The following is a 27830-nucleotide window of genomic DNA, read 5'->3' as shown; positions in this document are numbered from 1 at the left end:
AAGAATTTCAAATTTTCATTTCGAGTAATATTAGTAAACCTATTTCAATAAGACTAACCGAGGGACGAATGCTGCAAAGATAACTATGAACCAGAACACATTTTGTAAGAGGAAAAATTTAACTTATTTAACATTCAACAGAGATATTTAACTGTTGTCATATAATCAATATATATGTTAGCACTATAATTTTAAAATATTTATTATTCATCAATTCTAAATTGCAATTAAAACAACAAAGATCCTGTTTATAACTAAAAATTTTCAAACAATTAACAATTCCCAATTTGAACCTTTATCTTTAGTCTTCGTTAAACCTGTTTTTTTAACCAACCACATATGTAGATATTAAGTACTCTCCTCTCCTCTCCTCTCTTCTCAAACATTAAACTTTTTTTTCTCAGTCTGATGAAAGTTAATAACTCTTTTGTAAATTTGAGAGGAGCACCAATCAGGCCTAAGTATATGCAACCCACACATACGCATCTTGTTGCATTTTTCGAGAGTGGATGTGGGAATGAGGGCTGACAATGTTTATATGCTTGATAAGCCTAAAGTAATTGCGTTACATTGCTATCGTCAAAGGTCATGATCTTCGTCTAAATTGACGAGAAAGCTAAGGGGCGAGATTGGTGATAAATAGAAGATTCGAGATTGGAGAGAGGGTTCGTGTGTGTGTGTGAGTCACGATGGCTTTTATAGTCGTTAATGGACTTGAGCTTTTGACAATAGAACGGGGGGAAGGTGTATGGTTGGTTGGCCTTTATCAATCAATTCGTTAAATTTGTTCTAAATTTGTTTTTATTTTATTTATTTTTTTTTTAATTAATTAAAACTAAAATATGAATATCGACTACTTTGTATAAAATCACAATATTTTTCTTTTGTTTTTAATCTTTTGTGTTTTGTTTTTCTTCTTCATATTCTTTTTTTTTGTTTTTGGTTTATTGGATAACAAATCGAGGTTTTCTCCTTTTTGTTTTAGGTTTTGTTTAGTTTAGAATATATGTATGTGTTTGTATACCAATGGATACGATATTGTATTTGAATGCTTGAAATAGGAATGTTTGTATGTGTGTGTGTATGCACGAGTAAGTAAGTGAGGGTTTTTATTTATTGGTATATGTACATAATCGATCCGAGAATAGCAAGCATATATTTTTTAATTTTTTGGAGGAGGGTAGGGGGGTCAGGAGGACATACAAAGAGGATTACATGAAATTCGTTCGGTTGTTTTTTTTTTTGTTAGTTTTGTGTCTACTGGTAGGGAAAGGTGTAATGGAGAGAGCGATCTGCAATGCAAACATGACCTCAGTGTAGCGCTTGCATTTTGTGCGCATAACAGTGAGGTGAGTGTTGCTGCTGCTGTAGTTGTATGTCCGGCGTTAGCTCAGTTGCATGGGCATGAGGATTGAGCTGTTGCTGTGGCGGCTGTTGCTGCTGCTGCTGATGGTTATGATAATGTTGACTATGGTGGTTCGCAGAGTTGGCGTTGGTGTTATACTATCAGTGCTTATATTCGGGATAACGACCATTCTCCATGATTTGACCGGTTTGGCTGTTGTTGCTGCTGCTGGTGGTGGTGTTGTTGTCGCCGGTGATTTGCTGTGATTGCTGCTGTTGTTGCTGATGAGAGGGGTGCTGATGCTGCTGTTGGTGTAGCTGATGCAATTGCAACTGCTGTTGAGTTGTATCGCCCTGCAGCGTGTAGCGACGATTGAGTGGCTGGATAACACTTCCACTGCTTTCCGTCTCCGTGGAGGGAGGCGAGGGGTAGTAGTCCCTCTGATTTACAACGATGCCATTTGGGACGGCTCCCATACTCGCCGTCATATGAGCATTGATTTGTGCCGCCGCCGCCGCTGAGGCTGCCGTTGACGATGAGGTTGTATTGGCCGCTCCCACCGAGGATTGATGATCGCCGTGGTGCTGGTGCTGATGCTGGTGGTGGTGGATAACGGTATTCGCTGATGCCACCCCCGATGTGTGTCCGCCGCCGTTGGATTGTTGGGAATCCGCTGTTGTACCGGCTAACGGTTGCTCCATTACCACGACGGATACCACATCCTCACTCGCCCATCGGGCTAACTGTTGTTGAGCTTGAATAAAGTCATCACTAGAAAATAATAATCATAACAGGAACAACGGTACACGGAGTAACGAAAACACAAATAAACACAAATAAATGTTGTTTTTGTTGCATAATGCACACGCACAAACACACACATACACAGCAACAGCACACAGTATAAGTAAATGTACATATTGATTAAAAACCAAAGAAATATAAATTATCGAAGAAGTAATGTAGAACGTAACGTAACGTAGGGTAAGGTAACGAAAGAATAAAAACATAATTTTAAACCGAAAAACAATGTTGCCAACATAGTTGCAACAAGACGATGATGAGTACAACAAAATGAGAATCCAAATAATATGCGCCAATAGATGTAGTTGTGATAGTGTCATTGATGATTGATCCATGTCAAGGAGAGAGAGAGATGGAGAGAGTTATCGATGATGTTGAGGCGCACATGCAAAGCGCAACGATGATCATTCATTTGTATGCGAGTGTTGGTATGGAAATAAACGAAATGAAATGAACGAGAGAGGAAATCATATGTAAATTGGCTACACACATACACGCTGACTCAACATTAATGGGAATGGGTGGGTGTTGGTTGTTGGCTATGGGAATGGCAACTTAAGAAACCAAACCAAATACAAAAAGTCGTTTGATATTCTCCGAGGAAATGTATGGTGGAGGGAGGGGAGTTTCTTTTCTTTTGTTTGGCTGTCTACTTTAATGCTGACACAGGACTCTAGACTAGACTAGCTAGGGCATACATACCTCTCACTGTCGGGCACTTCCCGGGGATCGAGACGTTGGTCTACCATCGAACGATCGTGGGGATCGGCACTCTCATAGATGCCATCGTCGTCCTGATGCAAATGCGTGTGCGATGAATGATGCGATGAATGCGGGCCGTGCGTGGCATGGCCATGGGCATGCGAATGATGTGCATGATGGCCAAAAGCATGAGGTGAGTGTGACTGATGTGATGGATGTCTACTGGTTGTAGTGGGATGTCTGTACCTTCCGTATGAGAATCTCGACTCCTCTTCGGCACGCGGTCGACAACGACTGCTGTAAGACGGATGTATTGTTGCAGTTTTTTGCGATTGTGCTAATTGTTGATTTGATCTGTTTTGAAGGGAGAGAAAATACGACATTAATGGAATGCTTGAAAAAAACTTGATTCACAATAAATTTTCGGCTATCATATATTTTGGAGCATTTCATATTCTAGGTGCCTATTTTTTTGCAATTTTTCCATTTTTTTTCTTTGCCAATTTTGTGGTATAGAGAAACCCCATATCCTGTTTGATTTTCTGTTACATACAAACACATCCCATTTTGTGGGTATGTGTGTTTTGGTGTAGCGGATTGGTGAATGCATGTGTGAGTGTGTGTTCTAAGTGTTTATGCAATTGCTTTCCCCTTCCTTTTACCTTCATCACACAAGGTATTCCACGCCATAGCGATAGTCTGCAAAAGATTTTAGAAATTGGTTCATATTCAGAGTTTTAGAGCTTAATGTTTACGTATGAATGAGAATTTTTGGTTTATTTTTGATCTGATTTGAGTCTATCATACGAATACATTTTTTTGGTGGTTGGTTGATTGGTAGTTGGTTTTAGTTTTGGGTTGTTGGTTTATTTAGGTATGCATAGTGTATACATAGTGGTTAAGGGATATTGTAGCATTTTATTATGGGCCATGTTGAAGGAGCAGAAATACGTCAAAAACTTCAAAGACTTCATGGACCAGCCGTGGAAAGCAAGGAAACCTTATGTAGGTTTACTTGAAACATGGCCTTCCGCCCTCCGCCTAATTGTGAGGAGTTTTGTTTTCAAAACGTAGTTCTGCCCCAAAGGTCCGTTCTTGGTTGAAAGCGGGTTGCACAACTCTTAATAAACGTCTATATAGAATGTTTTTTTTTTTTAATAATATTTTTGCGTATTATTTAATCAATCATTCAATCAATGAATCAATTCCTAGGGTACAAGTACGAGTAGTAGTAGTAGTAGTAAGTTTAACATTGGAAAGCGTTCTCTTTATGTAGATACGAGTACGAGTATATCTATGCCAAAAAAATAGACACCTACATTACAGCCCCAACACAATTATATAAGATATGATGCAGCAAGCATATTACTCAGTTACTAACCCTTGCGAGGATTCACTACAAGCGGCTGAACTATCTAATCTATAAAGGCGGTCGCCTTCGTTTTCCGAAATCCGTATGTCCTCCGAGCCGCTGGGGCTCATGTGACGCGACGAATGATGTTCCAGTTGGCGTATGAGGTCCTCGAGGTTGCGTATGCGCAGGGGCCCCGTGGCTGGTGCATCTTCGTCGTCGGGCGGCATTTGTTGCTGCACCAGGGGTTGATGCAGCTGGTGCTGGGATCGATGGTGATGCATTATGGGACCCCCGTGGGGCACACCACCCATGCCAGAGCCCGACATATCGAGCAAGGCATGCTGGGGCCCCTGATCGCAAATATTTTCACGTGAGCTATTCTTTGAGCCTGCCGAACGTTTGTAGGGTTCTGTGGAGTAGCCCAACTGGGAGGAGGCACACTCTTGCAGGGTTTTTCGTATCATTTCCTCACTCAGACTGCCGCTGCCCACAGGCGTATTGCCAGTACCAGTGCCACGGTGTGAGGCAGCATTACGCAAAGCTTCCAAAATATCTTCATGATAGCCATTCAAGGATTTTAGCGTACGTTCAACCTCGGACACGGCCGCACCACTGCCCGATGCCATAGTATTATCTTGGGCAATCAATTCCATGTTATCCGATTGTCCATCATCGTGCATGCCGCCGTGTACCATGCCATAGCCGTGTTTCTTCAAAATTCCTTTTTCTGTGGAGTAGGAGGAGGATAGAATGTTCATTGTTTGTCATGGTGTCATACAACTCAATTGTGGTGGGTAATTCCATTTTAGTAATGTTCAAATTGGTCAGTTGTATTATTATAACAAAACATAAAAAAATACATAAATTTATAATAAATAAAAACAAAATATAATATTTGTCTACATTTTTCATTATGGAAATTTCATATAGTAATCACGTTTTTGCTATTAAGAATTTCTAAAAGTTTTTTATATACATTTTGATAAACATGAACGAAATGGGATGGAGGTACCTTAAAGTGGTATAAGAACCACAAGAAAGCTCCCATAGTTACTATATCCGAGTGTTATAAATGACATCATAGTTTTTACCCTTATTTGGTCGACCTATAACCACAAATCAGCTGGAATCACTGCCTACACCCTCAGATCTAAGTAGAGCTATGGCTGAGATTTTTAGAGTGTTCTGATAATATATGTTAGATAATATACAATTACCACCCACAAAAAATCGATTCACAAAGTGAGTCGTCAGACCTGAAATGGCACACAGAGAGCAAACGTAATTGAACTGAGACCAAAACAACGTATACCAAATTTTAAAATGCCAAAAATCAGGTACTTCTTGCAATTTGTTTGTTTCGTGGATGCAACCCCTGTTTCGGCCGAACACCAAAAAGATTTTCAGCGGTGCATTGTCCTCTCTCAGTAATGCTGGTGACATTTTTGAGTGCATCAATGCTTCTCTAAGTGGTTTCACCGTAATGTGAAACGCCGCTCCTTGTCAACGAGCTTAAAATAAAATCGGGCATCACTCATTGATAGGAGAGAAGTTCACCTCCTATGGTATCACAATGAACTGAATTGTCTAAGTAGCCTAAGTAACCTAATCTAACTATCACATTCTGAATCGATGGTTTGCATAAAAATTGTCATAAGTTAGCTTAGGTGGCAGCCCGATGTATCAGGCTCATTTAGGCTTCAGTCCATTTTCCCCAGTTTTCCCCAAACACCAAATTTTTCATCGTTGGTAGATACTCTTGGTTATGGTGATAATATTTCTCAATGATTATAGAAAAATGCACAATAGTCGGAATATTGTAAAATCAAAACTAAACTAGTCCTTGGTGTCCATCTGTCTATCTATCCAGTCAATTCGCAATATAAATGTGGCAATTACCTGATATTAAAGAAATTTGGGAGTTTTTTGTTCAGCAAAATAAAGAACGATATTGGCAAACAAAATATTTTTACCACCGTAGCAACAGATAATAGCATTGTGGATGCTATTAACTTGGACCAAACTTCTTGGAAACTTCGTGAACGTGTCCGATTTATGATGAACCTTTATTGAGAACTACCAAAACGACAACACGAGCCATAAACTGGTAAGAATTCACCATCTTGGACTTACAGACCACTGATTGATTACTTGGATAATTTTCTGTACAATTCTAAGAATCAGAATGCTTTGGACGCTATGGTCCCGAAAAAAAACTACGAAACTTTGAGACCCTATCAGAACAGTATTTGACCGCAGCGTAAGGGAGTTTATGGAGTCACCGTGGTGCAATGGTTAGCATGCCCGCTTTGCATACACAAGGTCGTGGGTTCGATTCCTGCTTCGACCGAACACCAAAAAGTTTTTCAGCGGTGGATTATCCCACCTCAGTAATGCTGGTGACATTTCTGAGGATTTCAAAGCTTCTCTAAGTGGTTTCACTGCAATGTGGAATGCTGTTCGGACTCGGCTATAAAAAGGAGGTCCCTTGTCATTGAGCTTAAAATGGAATCGGGCAACACTCAGTGATAAGAGAGAAGGTCACCAATGTGGTATCACAATGGACTGAATACACTGAAAAAAATATTGTCGTAAGGCCAAAGATTTCATGTCTTTAAAATACGAATACAAATTTTGCTTAGCATAGAAGATTAATTTCTCTAAAATAAAGTTATTTTCCTTATCCAAAAGTCGATAAACATTTCAATGAAGTCGTATTGTCCTTATAATTAAGTGATTTGACTTAAAAATTGGTATCTTAATATGAAAGAAAAAATTTATAGGCTAAGGTCTACTTGACTTTAATAATTCAGAAAAATTCTTTAAATTTAATGAAATTGTCTTTAAATTTGTTGTCTTTTGCATCTTGACTACAAAGCAAAAAATCGTTCAAATATAGGACATGCTTTTCAAAACTTTATTTTAAAGAAGATTTTTACCTCAAACATAGCTTAATTTCTACTGGAAGTCGAGTCTTAATTTGGAAAATAAAGCCGTTAACTCGTTTTTAAATGACTTTGATAGCATATGAAGAAAAAAGGCTGAGAAAGCGAAAAATTAAAATTTGCTTCCTAGAAGCAAGTACACAAAACCTAAATTTAAAATAGAATTGTGTCTTAAAAGTATCCTTACTTGTATTCTTCGCTTCTTTGGCTCGGAATCAATACAAAATTTTTTAAAGTAAAAACAAAATCTTTGGAACCGAGTATGCTTCTTTTTCAGTGTAGTCTAAGTGAGCCTGATACATCGGGCTGCCATCTAAAACTGGGTATCTTTTATGTAAAGATACCCAGTTTTAAGTCGAATCGCTTAACTATAACGGCAAAATGTCTTAATTGAAAAGTTTATTTTAAGCAAAATTCGCATTCGTATTTTAAGGACAAGGCATCTTTAGCCACACCACTTGTACCAACTTGTCTTTGTTGGTGACACCTGTTTGTAGCTGGGTTCTAAAGTTTTTGGGAATTGTATCCAAATAGAGTGGATATATTTTCATGTGACTTCCATTTTTTGAGAGGCGTCACAGGTTTAACCACTTTTTTCCAAAATAAACACGGGTTGATCTTGGAAGGAACGGCTGGAAAATTTCTTTGCGAGAGAGGGGCAGAATCAAAAACCGATAGTGAAAAGATTTTCCAAATGCATAATGGGCTATTTGTAGTTTCATTCTTAGTATTAACATATTTCACTCAAAGTTATAATATTTACGATGCGATGTTAGAAATTTTTCACAGAATAATTTCCGATCCAATGGACTCATCCACACTGAAAAAAAAGCATACTCGGTTCCAAAGATTTTTTCTTTACTTTAAAAAATTTGGTATTGATTCCGAGCCAAAGAAGTGGAGAATACAAGTAAGGATACTTTTAAGACACAATTCTCTTTTAAATTTAGGTTTTGTGTACTTGCTTCTAGGAAGAGTCCAAATTAGGACTCGACTTCCAGTAGAAATTATGCTATGTTTGAAGTAAAAAACTTCTTTAAAATAAAGTTTTGAAAAACTTATCCTATATTTGAACGATTTTTTGCTTTGTAGTCAAGATGCAAAAAGACAACAAATTTAAAGACAATTTCATTAAATTTAAAGAATTTTTCTGAATTATTAAAGTCAAGTTGACCTTAGCCTATAATTTTTTTCTTTCATGTTAAGATACCTATTTTTAAGTCAAATCACTTAATTATAAGGACAATACGACTTCATTGAAAAGTTTATCGACTTTTGGACAAGGAAAATAACTTTATTTTAGAGAAATGCGTCTTCTATGCTAAGCAAAATTTGTATTCGTATTTTAAAGACATGAAATCTTTGACCTCACGACAATATTTTTTTCAGTGCATATCTTGAAACGGAAAAATAGAAAAAATTATTTGAAACTCGTAATCGATAGCTGAAGTTCAATTCTTTCTTTTTATAAAAATAATTAAAATTAAAAAAAAATATTTCATGTTATGTAGATATTAATATCAAATGATTTTTAAATTTAATTAAATGTAAATAAATAATAAAAAAAAGTCCAGTTCTGGAATTACCCACATATACATTTGTGTGTGTGCGTGTAGTAGGTTTTTTGTATTTTATTGATTTCATTTTTTTGTTTTTTGCTTTGTTGACGTTCAAGTAAATTTTACAGACAGAGTGAGTGAGTGTTGTGCGTGAGACAAACAGAGAAATAGAGAAATAGTAAAAGAGGAAATACATTTTTTTGTTTGGTTTTGTTTCAACTTAAAGTCCGATCAAATAAATCAACTGTGCAACTATTTCTCTAAGTCGAAAGTGCAAAAAGTGAAGAACAACAGAACAACATTTTTGTGTAAGATTTCTTCACGAACCAGTAGGACGGTAGGTGTTTGCGGTTGGATCAAGGAATCACCTCCATGATTTTGAATGTTTGTCTTAACCATGGAAGTTCAAATGATGTTGCTGTTTATGTTTCGTTGAATCCATCAAAGATGCCACTGAAAAATCAAATTACGTCTACACGGCGAATGCATTCCATTCCCATACAGGAAACTAACTAACAAACACATATATAAATTTCACACATACACACACAGACAGACATATAAGTTGTATGAATAGTCTATCTACTGGATGTTCTGTGTTTTTTTTTATTGAGAGTTACTGTGTATGAGCATGAATTGAACTTTCTAAATGTGAGTATGTGTGTGTGTGTGTGCGATTGTGAGTGTATGTATGAATTATTGTATCCATTAGGGTAATGCAGAGTATACTGTACGAATACATTTAAAGGACTAGCATGTCCTTGCGAAAAGTGTTATCTGTGTAATAATCCAATGATTGGATATTGGATCTTATACCTTGCTATACTAACCATTTCATTTATAGATGAGTTCAAGGAGGTACGAGTATGAAAAAAGATTCACTACTGTAAAACACACTACTTTAGTTTTGACGACATTCATTCACACAGATTTTTAGATAGAATTAATATTTAAGAGTTAAACTAAAAAAAATGTATTACAAATTAAAAAGACAAGAGTAATTCATATTGGGGCTTGAAAACAAAAATCAAAATTTCGTCAGTTGAAAAATATCCATATACACAGTCTTACACAAGTTTACATACGGTTTAAGAAATTGTATTTTCTTTAATTATTAAAATATAATAAAATATGCATATATATGCTTTAGATTTTGTAAATTAATTTGAGAAACAAAGTATTTGTCCATTTTCTAGAAGATGTTTTTAGTCTGGATTATAAACAACAACAAGAAACATGTTTAGTTATAAGGTAAAAACCTCAAGGGTATGTAAACTTATGTGAGACTGTGTATGTTGGAAAGAACTTTTTAGGCCTATTATCTGCATGGCTTTTAAGCAGAAAAATTCAATAATATTTTTTTAATTAAAATTTTAATGAATTTGAAAATATATAAAATCACATTTAAGTTTGTTTGATTGCATATTTTTCAAATTCATTAAAATTTTCAATTAATATATTAATCAAAATAAAAATTAATTAAAGTCAATCACTTACAGTTGATTTTAACAGTTAATTTTAACTACATTAATATTAGAACTTCCACAACTGAAGCAATTACAGTGAAGAATTATTTGGATCTAATACCCTGCTTCTGTATGTCGAACGAATAGCCAGTCACTCGAATTCGAATCAATTTGGGCTTTTGTATTTTTGAAAGTTCATATCGTTTGTATGAGAGTACATTGATTATCAAAAATGAGTATTTTAAAATTTTTGGCCAGAGAATTGATTCAAATTCTAAAACTGTTTTTACTTTTTTCTTGACACTTATTGTATATGTTCCTTTGCTACTCGACAACAAAATATGAAGTGACTTGCCTGTCGACATAGAGAAACCCAAATATTTTTTTCATTTGAAATACTTTCGTTCGACATACAGAAACAGGGTATAATTTCGTGATTGAATCCAAAAATATTTTTTCTGCTTGTTTTTTATGGATTTTTCTGTGCATTACTAATATGTTATTTACAGTTTAAATTGTATTGATAGTTTTCTGTAATGGGTGATTGGAGAAGCACACACAGTCATTTTGTTGTTCAATTCTCATTTTCAGCTGACGATTTTTGTTTTTAAGAAAAAAATTAACCATTTGTTACAAAATAAAATTAAAAAAATTTAACATAGGAAACATTGAACGCCAACAAAGTTTTTCTAAGTTATATATATTTTTTGAGTATATATGACTAAGTACATGTATGTATGTTTTCGTATGTATAGAAATAAATGTAGTAGTAGTTTGTGTATAGACAATATATAAATGTATCTTGAAATTGTTATATTTTTATCTAAATAATATTTTTTTTTATTATAGTGTGTCTTTGTGTTCATTATAAAGAGGGGGGTACATTTTAGTTTTTTTTTATTATAAAAAAAGACATTTTACCTGAATGCTGGTGATCGTCATCGGCCGTATAACGGCGACTATGAATGCTCTTGTCACGGCTGAAAGGAAAAATCCAATAAACATTGAATTAGTTTGCTTGATGTGGTTGAATAGAAAAGTTAGGCTAAACAACAAAATGTACAAAACTTTGCAGGTTGTGGTATTATTTATGGGTTGCATTGCCAACAAATTGACTCTATGCCATTGAAATCTCTTTATTTCACCAATCGATGTCAAATAAAGCAGGGACGTAGCTCATTTATGTTATGTTTGGTAATAGGCAACTGTTCTGATCAACTTTAACATAATCAACGTATTGATTCTCTTCTATGTAATGAAAACTTTTGGTGGAGCGAAATAATAGTTGACACGTCTGCATATTGTAACAGAATGCTGACACAAAAATACTGGTGACTGCAGCAATTTGCAGATAAGCGTGAGGTTTTCGTCCGGGAGCAGAGAACTGAATCTTGATATCAATAAAAAAAGTCGATGACCATTGGACTCAGGGTTATATCAGCTGAGTTATGGTAACGTACACTCAACAAAAGTTTACTTGAACTCAAAAATTCTGATCTTCTCTTTTTCTCTTAAGGATTTCGAGCCAAAGGTGCGGTGCGACTTCCCTAAATCAAGACTATAAAACTCAAATAGGCATACAGAGCTCATTTCATTCTCTTTGTGCGATATATTAACAAAGCTACTCATGTATAAATAAACAAGTAAGGAAAGTCTAAAGCCGGGCGGGGCCGACTATATTATACCCTGCAGCACTTTGTAGATCTAAATTTTCGATACCATATCACATCCGTCAAATGTGTTGGGGGCTATATATAAAGGTTTGTCCCAAATACATACATTTAAGTATCACTCGATCTGGACAGAATTTGATAGACTTCTACAAAATCTATAGACTCAAAATTTAAGTCGGCTAATGCACTAGGGTGGAACACAGTGTTAGTAAAAAACAAGTAAGGAAAGTCTAAAGTCGGGCGGGGCCGACTATATTATACCCTGCACCACTTTGTAGATCTAAATTTTCGATACCGTATCACATCCGTCAAATGTGTTGGGTGCTATATATAAAGGTTTGTCCCAAATACATACATTTAAATATCACTCGATTTGGACAGAATTTGATAGACTTCTACAAAATCTATAGACTCAAAATTTAAGTCGGCTAATGCACTAGGGTGGAACACAATATTAGTAAAAAAATATGGGAAACGTTTAAATCTGAAGCAATTTTAAGGAAACTTCGAAAAAGTTTATTTATGATTTATCGCTCGATATATATATGTATTAGAAGTTTATGAAAATTAGAGTCATTTTTACAACTTTTCGACTAAGCAGTGGCGATTTTACAAGGAAAATGTTGGTATTTTGACCATTTTTGTCGAAATCAGAAAAACATATATATGGGAGCTATATCTAAATCTGAACCGATTTCAACCAAATTTGGCACGCATAGCAACAATGCTAAGTCTACTTTCTGTGCAAAATTTCAACTAAATCGGAGTTAAAAATTGGCCTCTGTGGTCATATGAGTGTAAATCGGGTGAAATCTATATATGGGAGCTATATCTAAGTCTGAACCGATTTCAACCAAATTTGGTACACATAGCAACAATGCTAATTCTACTCTCTGTGCAAAATTTCAACTAAATCGGAGTTAAAAATTGGCCTCTGTGGTCATATGAGTGTAAATCGGGTGAAAGCTATATATGGGAGATATATCTAAATCTGAACCGATTTCAACCAAATATGGCACGCATAGCTACAATGCTAATTCTACTCCCTGTGCAAAATTTCAACTAAATCGGAGCAAAAAATTGGCCTCTGTGGTCATATGAATGTAAATCGGCCGAAAGCTATATATTGGAGCTATATCTAAATCTGAACCGATTTCAACCAAATTTGGCACGCATAGCTACAATGCTAACTCAACTCCCTGTGCAAAATTTCAACCAAATTGGGGTAAAACTCTGGCATCTGGGACCGTATTAGTCCATATCGGGCGAAAGATATATATGGGAGCTATATCTAAATCTGAACCGATTTCAATAAAATTTGGAACACTTGACTATAGTGTATAATTGTTCTTCTTGTGCAAAATTTTAAGCAAATTAGGGTAAAACTCTGGCTTCTGGGGCCATATAAGCCCATATCGGGCGAAATATATATATGGGAGCTATATCTAAATCTGAACCGATTTCTTCCAAAATCAATAGGGATCTATTCTGAGCCAAAACACATACTTGTGCCAAATTTGAAGTCGATTGGACTAAAACTGTGACCTAGACTTTGATTACAAAAATGTGTTCACGGACAGACGGACAGACAGATATGGCTATATCGACTCAGGAGCCCACCCTGAGCATTTTTGCCAAAGACACCACGTGCCTATCTCGTCTCCTTCTGGGTGTTGCAAACATATGCACTAACTTATAATACCCTGTTCCACAGTGTGGAGAAGGGTATAAAAATATGGGAAACATTTAAAGCAATTTTAAGGAAACTTCGCAAAAGTTTAGTTATGATTTATCGCGAGGTATATATGTATTAGAAGTATTTTGACCATTTTTGTCGAAATCATAACCAAATTTGGCACGTATAGCTACAATGCTAATTCTACTCCCTGTGCAAAATTTCAACTAAATCGGAGTTAAAAATTGGCGTCTGTGCTCATATGAGTGTAAATCGGGCGAAAGCTATATATGGGCGATATATCTAAATCTGAACCGATTTCAACCAAATTTGGCACGCATAGCTACAATGCTAATTCTACTCCCTGTACAAAATTTCAACTAAATCGGAGCAAAAAATTGACCTATGTGGCCATATGAGTGTAAATCGGGCGAAAGCTATATATGGGAGCAATATCTAAATCTGAACCGATTTCAACCAAATATGGCACGCATAGCTACAATGCTAATTCTACTCCCTGTGCAAAATTTCAACTAAATCGGAGCAAAAAATTGGCCTCTGTGGTCATATGAGTGTAAATCGGGCGAACGATATATATGGGAGCTATATCTAAATCTGAACCGATTTCTTCCAAAATCAATAGGGTTCTATTCTGACCCAAAACACATACTTGTGCCAAATTTAAAGTCGATTGGACTAAAACTGCGACCTAGTCTTTGATTACAAAAATGTGTTCACGGACAGACGGACAGCCCACCCTGAGCATTTTTGCCAAAGACACCATGTGTCTATCTCGTCTCCTTCTGGGTGTTGCAAACATATGCACTAACTTATAATACCCTGTTCCTCAGTGTGGCGCAGGGTATAAAAATCCGCAATATGTTACATACTGCCCAGTTAAAAAAATATGTCCTTTAGGCTAGGTTAGATGGCAGCCCGATATTTTAGTCCATTGTGATACGGCACTGGTGAACTTCTCTCTTACCACTGAGTGCTGTCCGATTCCATGTTAAGATCAATAACAAGGGACATTCTTTTTATAGCCAAGTCCGAATGCCGTTTCACATTGCTGCGAAACCACTTAGAGAAGCTTTGAAACACTCAGAAATATCACCAGCATTACCGCTGAAAAACGTTTTGGTGTTCAGTCGAAGCCTTGTATTCAAGGCGAGCATGCTAACCATTGCACCACGGTGGCTCCCAAAAATTACCTTTAATCTAAGGATCCTCAAAATAAGTATTAGCCTATATTTGAAGCTTTTTCTAGGCTCAGCTATATTGCGATCCAAGCCTGATATTGCAATACCAGGATTTATTTGTTCCTTGTCTTGTTCTTTGTAACCCATGCCTGAAGCTAGGGGAGATTAGTTTGAGGGTGAATTTTACCAGTAGTTATGAAACTATTTATTGCCAAAAAGAAACCGTTGAAATATATCTGTGGACGCCAGTCCTATATGGAGTTTTGATATCGGTATTACTTAATCTCTACGTTTCATCTTTTGCGACTTCTACTGACATCATTGACTGCCACTCAAACACTGCGACAGGATGCCTGCGCAGTTTAGTTTGGATTATCTTCGGGTCCGTACCTTTGCGAAGACATAGGTTAGGTGGCAGCCCGATGTATCAGGCTCACTTAGACTCTTCAGTCCATTGTGATACCACATTGGTGAACTTCTGTCTTATCAATAGGTGTTGCCAGCTCAATGACAAGGAACCTCCTTTTTATAGCCGAGCCCGAACGGCGTTCCACATTGCAGTGAAGCCACTTAGAGAAGCTTTGAAACCCTCAGAAATGTCACCAGCATTACTGAGGTGGGATAATCCACCGCTGAAACACCTTTTGGTTTTCGGTCGAAGCAGGAATCGAACCCACGACCTTGTGTATGCAAGGCGGGCATGGTAACCATTGCGAAGACATAACTCGCTGGTTTAACATTTTTTGATTGCGCGTACTCCTCCCAGGTAAGTTGATCTTCATAATCTTCAGTGCGACCATACCTGACACTTTTAATGACTAGGGTTTCAGGGTTATTAGAAATGAGTAGGTCAGGGAATCGGGACAGAGAATCTGAGGCATAGCTCAGAACTAAAGTTAGAAGTGTACAGTATTGCGCAGTTGGTTACAGAAACTAACTTTGGAGGAAAATGACTTTAAACAGAAGGATTAAAGGATGTTGATGTCTCAGTTGATATGTCATGGCGAGAAATAATACACTAGTAAACAAGTAAGGAAAGTCTAAAGTCGGGCGGGACCCTACACCACCTTGTAGATCCACATTTTCCGATCTGGGCAAAATTTGCTAGACTTCTATAAAATCTATACACTTGGTTTATAAATTAGGCAATAAACATGAATTTCACTAATTAAGAATAATATCAAACAATATTAACATTTTATTTCTATTTATTGTGTATGCTCTTAATTATTGATATTGGACTTATATTGCGACCTAGACTTTGATCACAAAAATGTGTTCACAGACAGACGGACGGACAGACGGACATGGTAAAATCGACTCTGGGACCCACCCTGAGCATTATTGCCAAAGGCACAATATGTCTACCTCGTCTCCTTCTGGGTGTTACAAACATATGCACTAACTTATAATACCCTGTTCCACAGTGTGGCGCAGGGTATAAATATGGGAAACATTTAAATCTGAAATAATTGTAAGGAAACTTCGCAAAAGTTGTTTTTTATGATTATCGCTCGATATATATGAATTTGATGATAAGGAAAATTACAGTCCTTTTTTCAAATTTTCGACTTAGCAGAGGCCATTTTAAAAGGGAAAATGTTGGTATTTTGACCATTTTTGTCGAAATCAGAAACACATATATATGGGAGCTATATCTACATCTGAATCGGCACACATAGCAATCAAATTTGGCACACATAGCTACAATGCTAAATCTACTCCCTGTGCAAAATTTCAACCAAATTGGGCCAAAACACTGGCTATTAGAACCATATTAGTCCATATCGGGCGAAAGATATATATGGGTGCTGTACCTAAATCTGAACCGATTTTAATCAAATTTTGCACGCTTGACTATACGACTAAGTGTTATGTTTGTACAAATTTTCAAGCAAATCGGTATAAAACTCTGGCTGCTGCGTCCATATTAGTGCATATCGGGCGAAAGATATATATGGGAGCTATATCTAAATCTGAACCGATTTCTTCCAAAATCAACGGGGTTCTGTTCTGACCCAAATTAGGAACATGTGCCAAATTTGAATGCGATTGGACTTAAATTGCGACCTAGACTTTGATCACAAAAATGTGTTCACAGACAGACGGACGGACAGACGGACATGGTTATATCGACTTAGGGACCCACCCTGAACATTATTGCCAAAGACACCATGTGTCTATCTCGTCTCCTTCTGGGTGTTACAAACATATGCACTAACTTATAGTACTCTGATCCACAGTGTGGCGCAGGGTATAATAAAGGGACAGATTTTTTTTTTTTTGGATGTGGACTAAACTAATAGAAAATGTTTCGTTATAAAGGGTGATTCTTTTGAGGTTAGGATTTTCATGCATTAGTATTTGACAGATCACGTGGGATTTCAGACATGGTGTCAAAGAGAAAGATGCTCAGTATGCTTTGACATTTCATCATGAATAGACTTACTAACGAGCAACGCTTGCAAATCATTGAATTTTATTACCAAAATCAGTGGCAGAAAATCCGCTTTTTTATCGACAAATTTTGTTCAGCGATGAGGCTCATTTCTGGTTGAATGGCTACGTAAATAAGCAAAATTGCCGCATTTGGAGTGAAGAGCAACCAGAAGCCGTTCAAGAACTGCCCATGCATCCCGAAAAATGCACTGTTTGGTGTGGTTTGTACGCTGGTGGAATCATTGGACCGTATTTTTTCAAAGATGCTGTTGGACGCAACGTTACGGTGAATGGCGATCGCTATCGTTCGATGCTAACAAACTTTTTGTTGCCAAAAATGGAAGAACTGAACTTGGTTGACATGTGGTTTCAACAAGATGGCGCTACATGCCACACAGCTCGCGATTCTATGGCCATTTTGAGGGAAAACTTCGGAGAACAATTCATCTCAAGAAATGGACCGGTAAGTTGGCCACCAAGATCATGCGATTTGACGCCTTTAGACTATTTTTTGTGGGGCTACGTCAAGTCTAAAGTCTACAGAAATAAGCCAGCAACTATTCCAGCTTTGGAAGACAACATTTCCGAAGAAATTCGGGCTATTCCGGCCGAAATGCTCGAAAAAGTTGCCCAAAATTGGACTTTCCGAATGGACCACCTAAGACGCAGCCGCGGTCAACATTTAAATGAAATTATCTTCAAAAAGTAAATGTCATGGACCAATCTAACGTTTCAAATAATGAACCGATGAGATTTTGCAAATTTTATGCGTTTTTTTTTTTTTTAAAAAGTTATCAAGCTCTTAACAAATCACCCTTTATTATCGAAATGTGTCGTTAAAAGTCAGCCAATGAAACAAATTCGTTAATACAACGAAATTCTTCCTTATTATAACGAATTTTCTGTTAATCAGCGTAACGTTTCGTACTATTAACGAATATTTTCATTGTATTAATGAGAATGTTTCATTATATCAATGAAATTTTTTCGTTGGCTGAATTTTAATGAAATTTTCTTTGTGTGTAGATATGCTATTTCTCATTGAAATGCCACGAAATATTTTAAAAATAATGGACCCAATTGGTTATTGTTGATTAGTATTTAATTCATTGGACATATACAACCTGCAAGTTATTATAGAGTATTGGTATTTCTGTACACAAATCCATGGTGAATATACTTACGTGAAACCTGATTGATTTTCGTAGACATTTAATTTATTTGACCCATCCTGGGAAATCTCCTCAACCGACTGATGATTTGGGGCAGTGGCTGGCGGTCCGCCATATGTCTTGGCCATCGGCTTCTTCGTATAGGGTGGATCATACTTGAGAGTGGTAGTCTTACGCCTATTTTCATTCATTTCGTTCATTCAATGCATCCAACGACATCCACCGAATTGGATATTAGTTGCACAGTGGCAATAGTGGTGGTAGTAGTATTTATTTTATTTATTTATTAATTTGTATTATTCGATTTATGATTTTGGTTTTGGTTTTTGAGGTTATTTTTTTTTTGATTTGTTCAAAATACGGGTAAATATTGCATTTGGATTCAATTGGATTTGGATTTGAATATAATGATGGTAATATTGTTGATGATGATGGTGATAGTGGGTAGTTTTGGTTTGATTGTTTGGTTGATTGGTTTATTTGATTAGTTATAGATTTATGGTCATGAGATTGGTAAATTTCAGTTAGAGTGGTTGATTGATTTGTTTGGGGTTTTTGTTTTTTTTTTGCATTGTAGTTGTTGTAGTACCATACGAGAGCAATGATGATGTAGATGTAGATGTCGTTGTTGACGTTGTTATTGTTGTATTAGTATTTGTTTGTTGATAACGACATTGATGTTAATGTTGATTGGCATTGTTATTGGTTTTATCATTACGGTTTCGATTTTATATTTGGCCATATTTTAATTAAATTTTCATTATGAATTTAAACCAACAACAAACACACAAATAAATATGTGTACAAAAAAAACACATACACATAAACAAACATACGGGCACCATCGCAACACACATAGTGCATGCATTTCCAGAGTGAAATATGAAGAGAGCGATGGTGATAGTCACAGATCAAGAAACGCATACATGTGTTTTGGTATTGCATGTTGGTATATAGGTATGCGAATTTGTGTTTTTTTTTTGGATCGAATAGATGAAGCGATGATATCGAACGGATGTTGATTCGATTCGATTTTTGATTATGTTTGTTCCCCGTTTGTTTGGAAGGATTCGTTTTGCACATTTTAGATTTCATTTTTTTTTGGTGTGGAATGGAGAGATATAATTTGGAATAATATGGAATAGTAATAAAAAAAACATATGATTGATTAATAATATGTTTAAAGGTTATTTCGATAATACATTTTATACAAATAAAATTTCGAATTTAAAATAAAAGCAAAATCATAACACACATCCAATAATAATTGAAATGAATTTAATATGAAACTAAAAATATCGAATTTGGGTAAAATTTTAATATGAATAGTAGGTAACATTGCCGATAAGTGATTAAGTTGGAAGGCTTTAGTTTTCAATAATTTCGTATTTATATGAAACCTTCAGTACTCTAGAGCGATAGTTGAAAGTTTATAGAAATTTTCTTTTCGCAAAAAAAAAAAAAAAATAAAATAAAAATTGTATGATAATAAATAGCTCCTGTCGATGACTTTGGCAACTGAATTCAATATTTTCTTTACTCAATATTATTCCCACAAATATTGTCTAATATTCACATAGTCGTAATGATTTTTTAAAGGAAAGCTATGGGTGACTATTGCTATTTGCCTAAGAGTAAAATTTGAGTAGGTATATGACAGTTTGACATTTAAATGTCCTCAAATTAATTTTTTCTTCTAAAGGGTGATACGGTCAAAATTTGGTCAATATAAACTTGACGTATTTCTTTCAATTTTGCATTTAAAAAACCTGAACACCCCTCATTTTGAAGGTGTGTGTGTGTAGAATGTTGCTCCTATTTTGATTTGGCATTCACTCTTCAGTTGTCAAAATGCCGTTCAAGCAAGAAGAGCAGCGTATCAAAATTTTGTTCGCGCATCGCGAAAATCCGAGCTACTCGCACGCAAAGCTGGCAAAATCGCTAAAAGTTGGCAAATCAACCGTTACAAATGTAATTAAAGTGTTTGGGAAATGTTTGTCGACAGCCAGGAAGTCTGGATCGGGGGGAAATCGGAAGCCGGAAGCCGCTGAGACGACAAAGAGAGTTGCCAGTAGTTTCAAGCTAAACCCTAACCTCTCTCTCCGAGATGCCGCAAATAAGCTGGGTGTATTGTCTACAACCGGGCATCGAGCCAAAAAACGAGCCGGACTATCGACTTACAAGAAGGTAATGACTCCAAATCGCGATGATAAACAAAATACGACGGCCAAAGCGCGATCCCGGAGGCTGTACACGACGATGCTGACGAAGTTTGACTGCGTGGTAATGGACGACGAAACCTACGTCAAAGCCGACTACAAGCAGCTTCCGGGACAGGAGTTTTATACGACAAAAGGAAGGGGGAAAGGTAGCAGATATTTTCAAGCTATTTCAAGAAATATCTGGTTTGGCAAGCCATCTGTACCTGTGGCTTGAAAAGCAGCATTTTCATAACTTCCTGGACAGTCAACAAGGAAATTTACGTGAAAGAGTGTTTGAATAAACGTCTGCTGCCTTTCCTGAACAAACACGGTTGTTCCGTTCTGTGTTGGCCGGATTTGGCATCTTGCCATTACGGTAAAAAGGCCATGGAGTGGTACGCCGCCAACAACGTGCAGGTGGTTCCCAAGGACAAGAACCCTCCCAACACGCCAGAGCTCCGCCCAATTGAGAAATACTGGGGCTATTGTTAAGCGGAACCTAAAGAAGACCAAAAAAATGCTAAGGACGAGCAGCAGTTCAAGGCAAACTGGCTTTCTGCGGCGAAGAAGGTGGACAAGGGGGCTGTACAAAATCTGATGGCAGGTGTCAAGCGTGAGGCCCGGCAATTCGGATTTGGAAAAACGAAAGCCTAACTGAATATTTTTTCTGAATTTTATACTAATAGAACTTGAAAAAGAAATTTAATTTGATTTTTTAAATAAACGATTTCACCGAATTACACGCGTTTTCCCTTGACCAAATTTTGACCGTATCAGCCTTTATTTGCCTAAGAGTAAAATTTGAGTAGGTATATGACAGTTTGACATTTAAATGTTCTCAAATTATTTTTTTCTTCTATGAGATGATGTAATTTCGTGAACTGCAGTTAAAAAGTACAACAGGGCATTAAAACTTCCTGCTTTTAACACCGCTTTGTGGAAATCTCATAATGTGGAGTAAAATTTAGTTCAATTTTCGTGCGTGGTAGTTCATTCTTCCTATAAAACAGTTCACGTTTTTTCGGTGTATTCGAGTTAGAAAACTATTATTTTTTTTCTTAAAATTATATGGTGTTTTAGAATGTCTTTAGTGACATACGAAGTTCATGATGGACGCTTTTGTAGTAAAATTTACAAACTTACAAACAAGAAATAAGGAACTATTTGGTGAGAAATACGAATATAGTAAATCTTTATACTTCATTTGTGTATAATTTTTTCCCGTGAACTAAAACACTTAAAATTATTAGAGTAAAGGAAACTTTCTCCAAACATAATAATTTTATGAACTAAAATATAGTTAAATTGGCTTTAGTGAAATAGAGAGTTCACTTTTTTTGAGTGTATAACTATGAAGAAAAATATAGAGTTATTAAATAAATTATTGTCTTTACTTTAATGGGCTGATTATGCCATATGACATAGAAAAATCGAAAGGGTATTTTCTAAATCTTTATAATCAATGGTTTTTAAATTTTACTCAGGATAATATTTCTCTGAAGTAAAAAATATCGGCTTGGACATCTTTTGAAGTATTTATTCTTAAAAAAGTTACGGAATAGACTATTAGAAAAAAGCTACTATTATCAGCTGAATATAAGAAAATTTTCCCTTGTTCTTTTTGGGGTAGTTGTGGAAAATCTAACTTAATAAACAAGTAGAAATATAAATTCAATATTACCCCTTTCACTACCGATGTCCACTTAAAAGGACATTCAAAAAAGACACCAAATTCTATTTTCCCAATAAGTTTCGATTTTTTCTTGATGTTATTTTAAAGTAGAGACTTTAATCTAAATAAGCTGTAAATATTTTCCATATTGGTGAGCACTAAAATACATTTTTATAAACTTCTTTAATAATAAGCGAAAAATATGAAAATTTGAGACAATTTTCCTATTGTATGTTTCTAGTAAATGGACATTCATACAAAAACTATAGCTGATACTTTTTCGGGTTCTTTTTGTATTTTTTCTTACACTTTGAAAGATATTATAGGCCCAATAGAGCTTATTTTCGTAAGGCCATTTGGTCACAATTCAAGAATCAAGTTTTCAGAACAAGCTCATATAGCAAAAATTGTCAGTTTGAGAACCTACCTCAATTACTTCAAATTGAGGTAGGTTCTCAAAATGACAATTTTTGTTGTACATGCTGTTAGTCAAAGTAAAAACAGAAGAACAATTTAAGTTTTTAACATTAGGTTTATTTCGGTAGTGAAAGGGTTAAATATGCCTCACTGGATGGTTAGTATAGTTTAATTTCCAGGAACTGAAAGTATTCAAAAAGTAATTAAACTCATTCGGTTACTTTAGCTGATGCATCAAATTCCACATCAAAAGATGTAAAAAAGAAATAAATAATATAAATTAAAAAATAGAATAAGAACCAATAATAAGGAATATTGTTCAATAATTTATACAAAAAAATATATATATTTTTATTAAAAAAAAATCTATCGTCAAAGTACTGAAGGTTGTCGCAAACAAAAAAAAAAAAAAAAAAAACAATTTAAGTTGATATTAACAAACTGCAAAAGAACCCTTGTTGTATATCAGTGTTACCTTCCTTCATGCTGTAAACAAAATGGCAAAATGCAGTGGTGACAATGCTCGATGTGGTTGGTGGAGATTTTTATGCGTGTGTGTGTGTGTATATATGTTTGTTAGTTTTCATTAGTGTTAGTAGATGTTGTTGTTGTTCTGTCGTTAGTATAGTATATTCTTAATTGAAATATATGATATATATCATACATATACATATATATACATAGTGTACATACATACATACATACATAATCGATATGTTGTAGCGATTGTTGTTGTTGTTATTTATACATGTTTTTTGTTGTTATTGTTGTTGTAATGCAAATTATAATACACAGATGCATACATAGTTAAATACACAAACAAAACACAAATGCAACAATTTCAATGTTTTATATGTGTATCGGGCAGGCATGAGACGTGTTGCCCATTCGATCATGTCCTTTCGTTCGTTTTGGATGACACAATTGACTTTCATTCTATCTCAGTAGAAAGCACCACCATAACTCAAAATGTGTGCGCGATTAGATTTTGATTTTTATTCTTATTTGTTTGCCTATGCGTGTGTGTGTGTGAGTGGGTGTTTAATAAAAAGAAAACACACACATACACACGCACTCTTTGGCAATCAGAACACAGCCAATTTATTATTTCTTTCAATATGGAGCGAAGGTGTAGATGTAAGTGGTGTACAACTCAATCCGAACAGAGACTCGCTGATCCGCTTTCGCCTCCATCCAATCAGCGGATCTCTGTTCTTCAGATCACAGCTAATGGTAATGACAACTAACTACATTCCATCGATTTCGAGAAGTTTTTCTGCTTTCTTTTCGTTTTTTTTTTTTTGCTTAAAAGTTTTCAGCAATTTTTTTAAGGCATATTCTTTATTGACCAAAGGGGTCATACAAGGGGGGAAATGGTTCCAATCATCAAATGGATCATTAAATAGTTATGGAATATGCTCTATACGGTTTGGATCATTTTTAGTAAAATATAAATTCAAATGCTCTAAATCCTACATTACTAGTACGTACTCCCCGGTCCGACTATGTAGTAGATAGTAAAATACATATGAAAAATATGAAGTAGAAGAGCATGAAAATGAATAACTCATACTTACCTCTATCCATATATCCTTTGGCCATGACAGCCTACCGGGGTTTTTCTGTGTTTGTGTGTGTGTGTGTGTGTGTGTGGGAATGTGTTCTCGAGCATAATGCAGCCGTGTTCCAAATTCATTTTCTCTATCATTAACGAAGCCATCAAGTATGCACTCAATCATAATGGAGTCAAAAGTTACCAAGTCATGAAATGACCATAACAATGCCAGTTTTATATCCTTGTCATCAGACAAAGTTTCATTTGAACATGGAGTAGTGGTTTGAGTAACATATCTCTCTCTCTCTCTCTCTGTCCATGACCACATTTATGTCATGTCATGTGGTGGTGGCCAAAGTCGGATTCCATGTCAACCAATTGATGACGCATTAAATGAAAGTCATGTTCACCACTATCAAGCCACAATCCATGGGATAAGCCCCTGCAAGTACCATCCTGATGGTCTTTTTTTATGTCTATATTAACTAATTTAATTGCAGTCGAAATCTGTCTACGTTTTAATGGCTTGTCACTTGTCATAAACTACAGCCGATGGCTATTTAGTGCAAGAATTTTCAATTTAAAGACGCTGATTTCAATTAGATCACCAATAAATTTTTGTCAAACAAGGAGGCCAATAGAATCATGCTGATAATATATCGAAGCATCGAAAGAGAGATTGTGGAACTTTGTCTGTCCAAAATTACGTTTCCGAAGAAGTGTTCTTCGATATTACACTCTGAGTAATTTTCGTTCTAATTTTTGGAAAATTTAAATCTAGCGTAACATATTAGGTCGAACAGTAAGTTCGTAGATTTTTAATTTAGAGTTTAATTACAATGATTAGTTTGTTGTTTAACAAAGTGTAAATATTTATTCGAAAGATCTGTTGCTCCACTACAAAATTTTGTTTTGTTTTTTACCTTCCGTCATACTGCAACGCCCAGAAGGTGAGCAGATAGACACATGGGGTCTATGGTAATAATGCTGAGGGTCGGCCCCTGAGTCGATATATCCTTGTCAGTCATTCCGTCCGTCTGTGAACACATTTTTGTAATCAAAGTACAGATATGACCACAGAGACCAAATTCTTACTCCGATTTACGTGAAAACGTGAAGCATTCTTACTATACATGCCAAATTTGATACATGCCCATATATATGTTTTTGGACAAAAATGGCTAAAATACCCACAATTTCCTTATAAAATCATGTGAAAAAATGGCTCATAGGAAATCTTCTACATAAATGCAGTTTTGCGAAGTTGCCTAAAAATTGCTTCAACACTTAGTTTTTGTACACTAAGGTCATCCTTCGTCATTTTGACTACGGCTTATTTCAAAATGCTATAATTTGCATCGTGAGCAAAAATGAGAACCAACTATTAAATTTAACCCTAGACGAAGGATGACTGTCTAGGGTTAAATTTAATATTTCCCATATTTATACCCTGCGCCACGCTGTGTTTCAGCCCAGGATATTAGCCGACCTTAATATTAAATCTATACATTTTGTGGAAGTATAACACAGTTTGTCCAGACCGGGTCAGATTTAAATACAGGAGTATGTGATTATGATCCCTTATATATAGTACCAAACAAATTTAAAGAATTTGAGATGGCATAGAAAATTTAAATCCATAAAGTGGTGCAGGCTATAACATAGTCGACCCTGCCCGACTTCAGCTTTTCTTTATTTGCTTTTTTAATTGTCCGCAACGTTTAGGCTCATGAAGACAAAAATCAGAATTTTCAAAATTTTCTTTTCATCGTGGGCAAAAAAAAAAAGAAAAAAAAAAAAACAAGTATATATGGCCGTAAGTTCGGTGAGGCCGAAGCTTGAGTACCCTCCACCATGGATTGCGTAGAAACTTCTTCTAAACACTGCCATCCACAATCGAATTACTTGAGTTGCGGTAACGCTTGCCGATGGCAATGTATCTTAAAACCTCCTAACACCGTCTTCTAAATTGTAAGTAAGTCCATACGTGGTATATATTAAATCAAAAAAAGGCCGATTAAATACGTATATAATTCAGTTTGACAAAATTTTCTATAAAAAAAAATATTATTTGATAGATAGACAAATTTTTATACAAATAAAATTTTAACAAAATTTTCTATAGAAACAAAATTTTCACAAAATTTTCTACAGAAATAAAATTTTGACAAAATTTTCTATAGAAATAAAATTTTGGTAGATTATTTTTGGCTCGAGTGGCAACCATTGATTATGAACCGATATGGACCAATTTTTGTGTGATTGGAAATCGGCTATATATAACTATAGACCGATGTGGACCAATTTTGGTATGGTTGTTAGCGGCCATATACTAACACCACGTTCCAAATTTGAACCGGACCGGATGAATTTTGCTCCTCCAAGAGGCTGCGGAGGTCAAATATGGAGAACAGTTTATATTTGGGGCTATATATAATTATGGACCGATATGGATCAATTCCGGCACGGTTGTTAGAGACCATATACTAACACCATGTTCCAAATTTCAACCGGATCGGATGAAATTTGCTTCTCTTTGAGGCTCCGCGAGCCAAATCTGGGGATCGGTTTATATGGGGGCTATATATAATTATGGACCTATGTGGACCAATTTTTGCATGGATGTTAGAGACCATATACTAACACCACGTTGCACGCTTGAACCGGATCGGATGAATTTTGCTCCTCCAAGAGGCTTCTGAGGTCAAATATGGAGAACAGTTTATATTTGGGGCTATACATACCCTACGGGAAATGGATCAACCACAGGATCGGTACAGGACTAGTCCCTGGTGTGTATGGACCAGTCCCAGTTCTGGTCAAAACGTATGGAAGGGACTAGTCACTTTAACATGGGTTTGTCATTGGCGGGGTAAATTTCCACTTTTGGACACGTCTTGGACTCATTCCAAAGGACACGTCCTGGGACAATTTAGCAGGAGCATTCCATAGATAGGTACTCAGAAACCAGTCCCGGACAAACTCTTATAAATCTATTTCATTTTGGACAACCGAATCGCATCCGAAATAAAAAACTTTTGAAATATGTCGAGCAATAGGTTACATTGATAATTTTATTTCACTAAATGAGTAGATCCAATAAGATTTTAGTATCAAGCGAGTATGGAAATCAATAAATTACGACTATTTAAAAATTGCAACTAACTGGTGTACCGGTACCAGTTCTGTGATAGGTCCGTCAGTGGCAATTTGCACCAATTTCCCGTAGGGTAGTTATGGACCGATATGAACCAATCCTGGCACGGTTGTTAGAGAACATATACCAATACCATGTACCAAATTTCAGCCGGATCGGATGAAATTTGCTTCTCTTCGACGCTCCGCAAGCCAAATCGGGGGATCGGTATATATGGGGGCTATATATAATTATGGACCGATGTGGACCAATTTTTTGCATGGTTGTTAGAGACCATATACTAACACTATGTTCCAAATTTCAGCCGGATCGGATGAAATTTGCTTCTCTTTGAGGCTCCGCAAACCAAATCTGGGGATCGGTTTATATGGGGACTATATATAATTATGGACCTATGTGGACCAATTTTTGCATGGTTGTTAGAGACCATATACTAAAACCAGGTACCAAATTTCAGCCGGATCGGATGAAATTTGCTTCTCTTTGAGGCTCCGC

At 35.9% G+C, this 27830-nt stretch overlaps 1 protein-coding gene across 12 annotated transcripts in view; it reads right to left on the bottom strand.

The window, feature by feature from the left end:
- Positions 1 to 27830, bottom strand: part of mmd (disintegrin and metalloproteinase domain-containing protein mind-meld) — a 575647-nt gene that overhangs the window by 18738 nt on the left and 529079 nt on the right. For 5 of the 12 annotated variants that reach the window (XM_075298290.1, XM_075298292.1, XM_075298293.1 and 2 more), the window contains exons 20-24: positions 18346 to 18510; positions 11097 to 11155; positions 4233 to 4932; positions 2852 to 3205; positions 213 to 2116 (exon numbers count right to left, since the gene is read on the bottom strand). In XM_075298290.1, coding sequence (XP_075154405.1) covers positions 1507 to 2116; positions 2852 to 3205; positions 4233 to 4932; positions 11097 to 11155; positions 18346 to 18510 — 1888 coding nt within the window. In that variant the 3' untranslated portion in view covers positions 213 to 1506. Of the gene's footprint in view, positions 1 to 212; positions 2117 to 2851; positions 3206 to 4232; positions 4933 to 11096; positions 11156 to 18345; positions 18511 to 27830 lie in introns of those variants that run through there. The other 7 variants (XM_075298297.1, XM_075298298.1, XM_075298295.1 and 4 more) reach the window with 3 other exon arrangements.

Source organism: Haematobia irritans, chromosome 3 (assembly GCF_050003625.1).
Source record: "Haematobia irritans isolate KBUSLIRL chromosome 3, ASM5000362v1, whole genome shotgun sequence".
NCBI classification, from domain to species: Eukaryota; Metazoa; Arthropoda; class Insecta; order Diptera; family Muscidae; genus Haematobia; species Haematobia irritans.
The sequence above is the reverse complement of the archived record's forward strand: the minus strand, read 5'-3'. Positions and strand labels throughout refer to the sequence as shown.